At 38.6% G+C, this 11,831-nt stretch overlaps 1 protein-coding gene across 1 annotated transcript in view; it reads right to left on the bottom strand.

Moving 5' to 3' along the window:
- Positions 1–1,457: 1,457 nt before the first annotated feature.
- The window catches only part of MAPK8IP3 (mitogen-activated protein kinase 8 interacting protein 3), a 78,228-nt gene continuing 67,854 nt past the window's right edge, over positions 1,458–11,831 (bottom strand). Inside the window, exons 22-32 of the mRNA XM_063430612.1 lie at positions 11,215–11,398; positions 10,777–10,896; positions 10,543–10,623; positions 9,913–9,980; positions 8,527–8,675; positions 8,070–8,241; positions 7,071–7,184; positions 6,614–6,652; positions 3,763–3,942; positions 3,471–3,617; positions 1,458–2,355 (exon numbers count right to left, since the gene is read on the bottom strand). Of these exons, the coding sequence (XP_063286682.1) occupies positions 2,231–2,355; positions 3,471–3,617; positions 3,763–3,942; positions 6,614–6,652; positions 7,071–7,184; positions 8,070–8,241; positions 8,527–8,675; positions 9,913–9,980; positions 10,543–10,623; positions 10,777–10,896; positions 11,215–11,398 (1,379 nt within the window). The 3' untranslated portion in view covers positions 1,458–2,230. The remainder of the gene's footprint in view (positions 2,356–3,470; positions 3,618–3,762; positions 3,943–6,613; positions 6,653–7,070; positions 7,185–8,069; positions 8,242–8,526; positions 8,676–9,912; positions 9,981–10,542; positions 10,624–10,776; positions 10,897–11,214; positions 11,399–11,831) is intronic.

Genomic DNA, 11,831 nt, shown 5'->3' with positions numbered 1-11,831 from the left:
CATACATAACAATTACATATTGTTCATGTCACAAGGGGGAGAGAAAGCAGAGGTTGTTATTCACACAGCTGTTTTTACATAATGCCACCATTAAGACCAGAAGACAAACGACACACACTGCGGAGTTTACAGGCTTTAAAGAGACACGTTGGGTACGCCCCTTGTGACACATACAGGGAACCTTTACACTGCTCTAGGTAGGATGAGCTTAAACCAAGCAGATTACATCTTGTTGGCTGCAAAGAATGTGCTTTTGTATTAACCCCTGATCTCCCAGGGGCCCCGCAGCAAACTGAGCCATAGGCTGCTCTGGCAGTGCAGGGGTAAGGGGATTTCATGCAATAAAATAATCTAGGAAAAAAATAGCGCTTCTAGATTAGATTGAGTCTTTCCCAGCAGCATTACCCCTGGTATTAGTACAATTAGAATTAAATGCGTCGACGAGCTTATAATGTAGATTTTTCTTACCGAAAATGGTGTTAATGCATAGAATTTTTCACGCATCCATAGTTGGTACATTTTAAAATGTTTCTTATAGCTTAATCAGCTTGGAAAGCTCATGCGTAGAACAAAAAACAAAAAAAATCTCGTTTTGTATTTATCATATTAATAAAAACGTCAGAAAGGTGTCTTGGTTTCCGCAGTGAGCCATTATTAACCCTTTCCCAGCTAAAAGCCAGCAATCTATTTAGTGCACAGCAGGCCCACCAGTCAACAAAGATAATTACAGGATATTACATCGGCTGTATACAGTAGAGAAATACAATTTGGGATATGAAATCCTGTCCTAGACGAAGCAAATTTGCTAATTAAAAAATTGGCAATACTGTCAGAACATGGCAAATATTATTTCATTGTTCAGATGGGATATTGAAAACTGATAAACTGGTGGCGATAATGATTGCTATAAGACAGGTGCAAATTAATTGTATTTCTTACAGGATTGGTGCGTTAATCTCTTAAGGCTAAGGTGCCTCTGCAATAATTGTCGTTTTGTAAATGTTGATCTGTGGCAGAACTTAAGTATGACCTATATAATATACGGTTGAGTTTTTGTTTTGTTTTTATAATCACAGTGCAACCATGTTTGTGGGGCTCTCTCAAGCCACCAATAATGGTCCCCCTGGGCAAAACCAAGCTCTTCTATAAGGCACACATTGCCCTTGCCTAACGTTCTGCTTTCAGGGTGCAGTGATAGGCAAACGGGTGTGTATTAAAACAATCAAGATCCACACGTTCTGCCAACTGCTTTTGGCAATTCATATTTTTTTACTTTTTCTTTTTACCAACTTTCACATCATTTTTTTTCTTTCAAGGGTTCGAAGGGGACCAGCAGTATTTTTCCCCATGGGGGTACCAGGACATAGATTGGTTAGAGTCTGTTTAACCCCTTAAGGACACATGACGTGCCTGACACGTCATGATTCCCTTTTATTCCAGAAGTTTGGTCCTTAAGGGGTTAATATCATGCACCTAGTTATGATGTGATCAGATGTTCCTTATAAGTATTCTTAATTTAAGTAGGAACACAAGTAAACATCTTGCAGGTCAGCAATGATTTACAAAGCGGACCCACAGAGTATATTTTACACAAATATCCCCTGTAGAAGATGTTATCTGGTTCCCCGACATAGGAGTAAATTTTACTTTACATTTTTTTAATCATTATAACTCAAGGGAACATGACAATTGCTTTATGGTTGATGCTGACTTGGTACGTTCAAAGGATGAGCCTTAACGATTATTGTTAAATAAGGCAACGTAAGATAACATTATATCCTTCAAAACATCATAACTCCTTCCAATGAACCGAAGGCTAAGGCCAATGGCAAAATAGAGGGGTCCACCATTGACCACTGTATGGTATACTTTTGTGAAAGGAAGCAAAGATTACACCAATATAACTTTCCAAAACCTTTCAGATTGTCACATCCAATTGCACTGAAGGTGTTCGATTGCTCAAGTTTTGGTGGGTCCTCTGACACAGATAATCACAAGAGTCTTCTTAATGTAACAGATTCTCTGGATCTTCTCATTATTGTGGGTTTACCGAGCTTCAAAGCTTAGGGAGATGCAATAAAGGCAGACTGTAACAGGGAGAAAATTGATCAGTGTGAGCCATGAACCTACACCGATTGGGGTCAAAGTCTGAATTTGGTTTTTCCAGCAGAAGGAGGGATGCAGGAGGCGTTATGGCATTCTGGGTCGAGGGATAAGAGGAAGGCTGGTCTCATTCTGGAACGTACGACACCTGCCATACAATAATGTGGCTTCTTTCTGCTTTAGAGAGCATGGGTTTGGTTTGGTTCTCATCATCAGTTGGATGTTCTTCTGTTTCGTCATCTTCTCCATCACCTAAGAAAAGGAAAGAACATACTCCATTATACCTAAAATCATGATAAAATGGATGAAAATCCTACTCCGTCCCATAAATGTCAGGACAAGTATTGAATGGATTTATCAATAGGCAAACCTTGACACTTTCTAAATTTAGCCTGGAGGTTTAACTATGTAGTGCCAGGAGTTGTACAGTATATTAATGGTGCTTGGAGCATCCTTTTAAGTTAAAGCGAATGACACAAGCAGAATTGACCAATGTCCAGCTTAACTGAAAGTTTGAGAAGTGCTAACCCTACTTTTGGGCAACATGAGTACACCCAACCACAGCATCCAATATATAATATATTTTATATATATATATATATATTTATATATAAAAATGTTATAAAGGAGTGTCATTAGAGCATGCTACATATAGGATATACATTATTATTATTATTATGATGATGATATTTATATAGCGCCATCAAATTCTGCAGCGCTTTACAATGGGTGGACGAACAGACATGTAATTGTAACCAGACAAGTTGGAACACACAGGAAGAGAGGGGTTGAGGGCCCTGCTCAATGAGCTTACATGCTAGAGGGAGTGGGGTAAAATGACACAAAAAGGTAAGGATAGTATTAGACTGGTGACAGTTGCAGAAGAGGAATCAGTCAGGAGCTATTAACAGTTTAATTGATACGCTTTTATGAAGAAGTGGGTTTTTAACGATTTTTTGAAGGAGTGGAGACTGGGTGAAAGTCTAATGGAGGAGGGAAGCGAGGTGGGAGTACAGACAGAAGATAGACGTATCCGTGGCATTAGTATATAGCTTATAAAGCCATGGCTTTAGAACATCCTATATATAGGCTAAAAAAATATAATTTTACCAATAGCTTTACAAATAGCCATTAACTGTTTGGAGTGCTGAATCATAATACTGATGTAATATACACGTAAGACTGAGGTTTGGTAAGATCGAGAAGTTGTGTAATCCACTATACCACAGAAGGATTTCTAAATAAAACTTGTTTTGAGCCAGAACCTTAAGAGGTTCTGGCTCAAAACAAGTTTTATTTAGAAATCCTTCTGTGGTATAGTCCTCATCCCAAAACAAAAGTATGTCCCTCACAGAGTGTGCACTTACCAATGCGGAAATCAATATATCCCTCTCCTCCACTTAATACCAGGACATTCTTGAGTTGTTGTTGTACTTCGGTCTCTGCGGATGGGGTACCTGGGTTTTCAGATGGGCTGTCTAGAACGCTGCCATTCAATGTTGCAAGAACATTTCCTGAGATTGAAAGAAACTAACCAGTTTGAAGACAGAATGGATAAATAATCCCCTTTGAATCAGAAACATAACATAGTATCGCTGGCTACAACTTATCATAGGAAAACCCACCCAGACTGGATAGGTCCACATTTTGCACAATTACCTGGTACAGATACAAAGAACTTGACGGCATCCCGGTGTCCATGGAAACACAGCTGGGCCTGTGCCATCGAGCAGTAAGGAATGAAACTACCGGCAGATTTATCGCTGTTGTCGTCACTATACACGTGAATGACACCTCCTGGTCTCGAACCTTCCCCAGACGTGGGAGACGTTTTGTTGGCTGGAGATATGGACATGGGATTAGTTTCACAGAAGTATCTCAATGTTTATTCAGTAAACATAGCTATCTGGGTGAACGTCAGAGTAATCTTAAATTATAGCTCGAAATCAGTGGTTTTAGACTGGTTTCTGTTTACAGAAATCCCCTTTAGATTAAATCTAGCAATGCTTCAATCTTCAGGTGTTTTCGTAGACTTGACACATTGCTCCCCAGAACATTTCAGTTTAGGCAGAGGGTCATTTTTGATTTCGTTATACGACTAATTTGCTAAAATTCTAGATATCTGGCTCATTTTTGGCAGTCTGATCCAGACTTTCGCCCACATTAAGTGACTTGGACATTAAGATGATATTTGATCCATCAAATGTGCAAAATAATAACAGGACAGAATCAGTGTTATCAAGCACACAACACAATTCACTCCACTGTTAGAGCTGTCTCTACCAAAATGGTACTGTATGCACGGATGCATGCGCGTTCATGACACCATACATCAGTGGTTCCCGACACATTTCTCAGTTTTGAACCAATAGTTCAGGATTTCGGTATTTCACAGTTCTGATACTCAGGGGCCTTGAGAACAGGCTGAAAACCACTGAAATGGAATGTTAGAAGTAATCTTGAGATCTCCTGCTGTTCCTAATGCATGTCTTACCCTGGTTGGAAAGTACATAGAAGCTGTTTGTCTAAACATCTAATCAGAACAATTTCACAGGTCATGTATGATAAAAACTATACCAAAACCCATCACCACGGCATGATTATGATTTTAAAAGAAAAGAGACTATATCTGCCTTCAGGGTTTGTGACAGAGTTGACAACGCACATTTAACCAATAGGAACTCCCCAAAGGGAAATAATTGCCTTGCTGGAGATAATGTTAAGTAAATGTGGCGCAGTAAAAAACAAAAGTATGTGTATATCCATGGTATGGATTTGGGTTCTTTTGGGTGGGAAACAAATCCAACTCCAATATAGTGACAGCTTGGCTATTTAAAAAAATAAATAAATATTCACTGGCTTTTCAATTCAGTATTTAGTGGATAAAACCCCAGACACAAAATTAAATATGCTATATTAACACAGTTACACAAAATACTTAATCTCATAAACCAATTAATGGCTGCTTTGTCTTACGTCTTGGTTACATGTTCCACTAGCTAAAATTTGTGAATAGTGAATGCAATCATTAATGAATGAGCTGGGATATGTTTTATAGAAAACTGCTGACTTCTCGATTGGCTAACAACAAAATGCTTTGGAAGTATTAATATTTAATTCTTCAGTAATATGGACACGACTTTTTATTATGTCCAGCCAGCGAACAAAGACTACAAAGGCTGGAAAGCGGAATGTTAGCGATAATTGTACATGCAATCCACGAATTCATAATGCATAAGTATGGGGATTATATCAACACACAGAATGGAAGGTACAACGTTTTAGGAACCATATGTGTTGCAAATCTCAAAGTCCATTTCTAATTTCGAGAGTAGGAACGTTCTAGAAAGGGTGGTTTTATCTCCGATACCTGAACAGTATCTAGTCTCTTTTCTTTAAGATGGGTTTGTATGATAAAGAAACGGCCAAAACACAATGTGGGTGATGCATTAGTGAAGCATTGGGAAAAGATGTGACCTTGTTAAGAAATGCAGATCATCTTCGTAACAGACAGTGCAAGATTTTAATGGCTAGACACCAGAATTCAAGTTATAAATATTAACTGTTATAAGCTAAGTCTGCTTAACCCCTTAAGGACCAAACTTCTGGAATAAAAGGGAATCATGACATGTCACACATGTCGTGTGTCCTTAAGGGGTTAAAGGAACTCTCTAAGCAAAAAAAGACAACAACTTTAGCTTAGTGAAATGGTTTAGGTGTATAGACCTGGTTCCTAAACCAGGCCGTCCTACTAGCTCAATTCTCTGCCCCTTTTTTTTTATGCACAGCTAGTCACACGTTCCCTGCATGTGACCTACACAGTCTCCCTACACACTGACTGCAAAGAGAGATCTAATGTTTAAACTCCCTTTACTGCACAGTCTGTTTAATTTAGAATTTCGTACTACTCTGTTAATTGTCTGCGTGTGTTATTAAAGTTCAATTAACAGAGCAGGATATAAGAGTGTCTAAAGTTAACACACTGTGCTGTCACATCTGATTTATAATGAAACAATTTTTTCATGGAAGCTGTGAGAGTGACAGACAGGAAAGGTGTGGTTCGGGCTGCATAAACAGTAACAAAAATGATTTAAGTCCTAAATTTCAGAGAATTAAGAAGTGAAACTGCAGGGGAATGATCTCTACACCAAAACGGCTTTATTAAGTTAAAGTTGTTTTTGATGTTGTTTAGAGTGTCCCTTTAAACATTTCTTGTGTTTATTTGTACAGGGCCAAATGTGTTTGATGCTCTGCATGGTGTAAGAGTCCTGGAAGTCAGGTATATTCTATTGTATGACTTTTAACATGATCGGCAGAGCTTCTAAAAGGTAGTTGTTTTAATGAAACCTGGAGTGAGTCCATCGATATAATAGAAGTAAACTATATAACTATATACAAGTGTTCTCTTAGGTTTGAAAAGGTTTATGAATTATGAGCGTAGAAAGAGAAGGTTGTATGGAAGGATGGGATGAGGTGAGACTAATGGAAAGATAAAAGGTCCTGGACTTACCCCTCAGGCCCAGCAGCTGGCCCCGGTGTAGGACTACCGCTAGCAGAGGTGGAAGGGGGTGGGGATAGTCAAAGGGAAAGGAGGAAGAGAGGGAACAGCCAGGGAAGGTAGGATAAGCATGGAGAACACAAAAGAAGAATACATTATTGCAAGGGCTTTCAGGAAATCATTTTTGAAATTTGGGATTTCACTTTAACTTGCTTAATAAAATTCTAAATCCTCATACAGAATTTAACAAATGTAAATGACCGTACATTATACGCATCACTCAAGTATTCTGTTTACAACTGTGACAAGAAAAAATTGGAAATATTGATAAAGCTACTGAAATCAAACACACTCCATAATTTGCAGTCCAGAAACCTTCCAATGCTGACTCATTAGAAAAAGCCTAACAGAAAGAGATTAATCAAAACATTTAGAAGATCCACGATCATGACGTATCTCCACTACTCACTTTCTGTAAGTGGGATCGAGATGACGACTCCATTGCCCGTCCCCACCCAGAGGCGATTGCCAGCAATCAGAAGTGCCGTAATACGGACAAACGAGAAACCCAGCTTGCCCGTGCCTGGAAAACATCACATTGTTAGTTAGCGCTACTGGCTCTGCGGGGAAACACCACAACCTTTATACTGAGGGAATATAAGAAGTTCAAGACGTAGGACAGATTTTCTTTAATGGAAATCAGGAATAGGCATTAAAGTTATTTGTCATGCAAAAAAAAATCCCATCTTTATTTAAAGGGTTACTCCAAGCACCATGACCATGTCATTTGTTTGAAATGGCCATGGTGGTTAAAGTCTGTATGAGCAGGATTTTGCATTGAATGCTGCACATATGGAGTTCAACCCCACCTGTTGCCAGAGGTGTAATTACTCCCCTGATAGCGTCATTGGGGTGACATCCGCAGACTATTGTGACGAGTCATTGCTGGACCACGAATGGCAGCGGCCGCATGGTGCCCAAGTAAAGGGGCAAACCGTTGCTAATCTGGCTGTAGTGGTTACGATGATTTAAGATCATCATCAGTTTCACTTTATCAATGTGTAGTACAAGCCAAATTGTAGCAGGTGTCTAGATACAGTGTTAATGGCAAACTTTCAGGGTGATTCACTAACTGTTATTTACAAATTTAACATCACAATAGCCAAAAAGGGAGAAAAAAAATAAATCTCAAAATCATTTAATTTTTAGCTCAGCTATTTTTCCATAAAATGTCAAATTCTTTGTTGAACCTCCAGTTGTTCCTGGTTTAGTGTATGGCCCTCTTTGTTTTCAAAATTGACATCAATGTATTTACCATAAAGATAAAAACTACAAATATGGCCACCAACATGAGCATGTGTGCATCCACTCCGGCGTTCAATTTAAGGGAAGAAGTAGAATGTTTGGCATCTAATTTTGTGACATTATACATAAATACATATAGAGGCAAATATATAAAAGCACGCACCTAACATTTTGCTAACATAAGGTTCAATATCTACATCCTGAAGGTGCTGATGAGTGTGTGCGTGGTACAGCCGTAATGTTGAGTCAAGCCGTATGGATACCCATACACCATCTCCGATCCATGCCAGCTGCCGTACCTGGCTCTCTCTGCGAGGGTGAGCATCGAATGATTTCTGCAGAGAAGGACAAAGACTTAAAATTGGTTTCTGAAATCTCAGTAAAATTTGTAAAGACATCCAATGATATCAAATAACTCCACGTTTACTTAGACACAAATTCCCAAAAATTCCACAAAACATGGATGTGAGAACATTCTTTAACAATATGAAAGGAACATATTGCACGATATCACCAACTAAGAGACGGGATGGAAAACCACAGAACCGCTTTCCACATTTTGGCTCAATCGGGAGTTGATTGGATTTCCCACCTCGGTTTAAAAAGGTTGGGTGACGTACCTCTATTTGCATGGTTTTGGGCTGAATCACATGTATTTTGTTCTTGTACCCACACCAGACTCGATCATACACTACAGCCATGCAACGGATGGAGTGATGCGTGTGTCCTAAATCCATCAGATGGTAGTTACTGAGATCCCACTGTCGGTCTAAAAGAAAGGAAACCAAGAGGGAATGTTAGTGAAATTAAGTCCTATCAGCTGCTTGGTGACACATACATCTTTGTTAATCAATTTAGGTTTATTGTTCTGATTACTAAAGATACAAAGGGACAGAATTTATAAGAATCTCACTCACATAAAAGAAGTACCGATATATATATAGTATTAGTTCTAGAATTGGGGAAATCACCATGGAAACCAATGATATCAGGAACATTCTACACGTTTCCAAGGTGATTGCTCTATTTGTAGAACATCAATATGAATATTCTACACGTTTCCAAGGTGATTGCTCTATTTGTAGAACATCAATATGAACATTCTACACGTTTCCAAGGTGATTGCTCTATTTGTAGAACATCAATATGAACATTCTACACGTTTCCAAGGTGATTGCTCTATTTGTAGAACATCAATATGAACATTCTACACGTTTCCAAGGTGATTGCTCTATTTGTAGAACATCAATATGAACATTCTACACGTTTCCAAGGTGATTGCTCTATTTGTAGAACATCAATATGAACATTCTACACATTTCCAAAGTGATTGCTCTATTTGTAGAACATCAATATGAACATTCTATACGTTTCCAAGGTGATTGTTCTATTTGTAGAACATCAATATGAACATTCTATACGTTTCCAAGGTGATTGCTCTATTTGTAGAACATCAATATGAACATTCTACACGTTTCCAAGGTGATTGCTCTATTTGTAGAACATCAATATGAACATTCTATACGTTTCCAAGGTGATTGCTCTATTTGTAGAACATCAATATGAACATTCTATACGTTTCCAAGGTGATTGCTCTATTTGTAGAACATCAATATGAACATTCTATACGTTTCCAAGGTGATTGCTCTATTTGTAGAACATCAATATGAACATTCTTCACGTTTCCAAGGTGATTGCTCTATTTATAGAACATTAATATAAACATTCTGTTACTGCTTTACTTATAAAACATTATTATTGCTATCAATAGGAACATTCTACTGGTTTCCAAGGTGACTACTTTACTTCAATACGAAGGTTCTACTGGTTTCCAAGGTGACTTTTCTACTTAAAGAACTTTACCCAACTTGCCCCTTTTATTATAATGCTCATTTAACGCTGTAAAACAAAGTGATTGAACTATCAAACCAGCTGTTATATTCTGTATCCCTACTAGCTGAGCATTTATACAATAGGAGGACTGTTACAAAGTGAAACACAATTACCTTCTCCCCGATGGAATATAGCAAGGGTTCCATCCGCAAGAGCCACGAGAACCCGTCCTTTTACATGTCTAAGAGTCAAAGAGTCAAGACATCATTAAATAGGGCAGCTTTAAAAATCTGCCACATGATACCGGCACAAGGTACATCTGGCACATGTATCGTACATATTAAACTTCAATCTGAACTGAGATCTATGTGAAGACGGACATTCGGCTCTCTGGTAATTTAAGGTGTGATTGTCTGGGTGCCTCAGAGCTTCCCTCCCTAATGCAGCATTGAGATAACTAATCAACAAAGCTCTTTAAGGATCTTTCCTTTATTAATGGATTGATTCCCTCCCTGCAGCATGCAAATTCAATGTACTGTCGAGAAGCACCCTTCATACAATTCTTAATGATACATAGACGTGAAATATTTTCAGAAAAGCAACGTGGATCAGGGAACCAAAAACTAAATAGACAATTTTTACAGACTCTTATATTTTTACTTTAAATAATCCATTCTGGGATCACCTCTTTGTCATACGTATTTTTATCCCACTTCCCCATCACAGAACATGTGTCATGGCTGGATGTATACCTGTATATGGGCCACTAATATAAAGAAAAAATGTTCCGATTTGATACGTACACAAGACTTAGCACGGAATCTTTTAGTTTAATGGAATGCAGGCACTTTTTCCAGTTGGAAACCGCAGAGTGTACATACAGCCTGTAACGAAAACCATGTATTAATATCAAGTGATCTCATGTTGCTGATACTTGGGACTGTCTTGGTGACATTGACATATTTATAGACTGGTCCTGTGTTTCCAGTTCAAAGGTTAAAATGGACAGGCACTTAGTGGTGAGACATGGATCATACCAGCCGTTCTGGGCTCCTAGCCACATTGTGGGGGCAGCACTGGTTCCTGAGACGTTCTCGGCGTTTTGCTCACTTTCCTGTTGCGTTGTTGTCACCTCTGCTTTCAAAAGGCCATTTTCACTGGATTAACAGATACATAGAACATTTTAATATCTGCACACCAACTGCTGGCTATGCACCTCCACCTACAACATCATAATTTGTATGTTTTTGACCATCTCTTTATTCAGAACAGGATCATTGTGACAATTTATAAAGATTGACAGTCTTTGGAACATAACATTTGTATCATACTACAATATATTGCAATGTAACATAAAAGACATGCCTTTCAACATATGCAGGGTTTGCACTATTAACGTGTTCTGATTATTAAAACTAATCTGAGCTTGTTGGTGATTCTATAAGATAAGTTTCAAATCCTGCATATCCTCGTACCTGCATAGACGGCCATTGGCCAAAGGAGCTGGGTCTGTGAAGACATGTTCGGTCAGGAGCCCAGGCCGCACCTGGGCAGGCTCTGCTTCATTGGCTGAAGATTCTGGAACCTCGAGTGCTTCTGTGGCTTCCTCTGCAGACTGGTGTTGGTTCAGTTTACCGTTGCTGACTGTAGAAACTTCTCCTGGTTTTAACAATAGATGCTATTATTAGATGCTGTTATTACCCAACTTAGTAATGCACGTCTAATTGACCTTGGAAGGATAAAATTAAAAGTTGACCCAACTTGGAACTAAATGTGTGACTCTTAGATACTACTTTTGGAGTTTTACCCACTGAGCAATTTCTTTGACATATTGGTGTTTTTTCTGTGGGTTTGCCATTTTTCCACTGCACTTTTTTAATACAACTGTGCCTGTCTATTTTTCTCTGCTTCTAATTATTATCCACGCTAGTGCTGGCAGAACTGATATCTGCCTTGTTCATGATGCTGATGGAGTGATAAGTCATCTGATGAAGAGTGCAGATAGTGAGAGACATCATCTGTTGAACATCCAATGTGCAAGCATGGTCACAACTTAGCACAGCTGTACAATGTAACAACAGCACAATCTCGA

This window comes from Pelobates fuscus, chromosome 8, assembly GCF_036172605.1.
Source record: "Pelobates fuscus isolate aPelFus1 chromosome 8, aPelFus1.pri, whole genome shotgun sequence".
Lineage (NCBI taxonomy): Eukaryota > Metazoa > Chordata > Amphibia > Anura > Pelobatidae > Pelobates > Pelobates fuscus.
The sequence above is the reverse complement of the archived record's forward strand: the minus strand, read 5'-3'. Positions and strand labels throughout refer to the sequence as shown.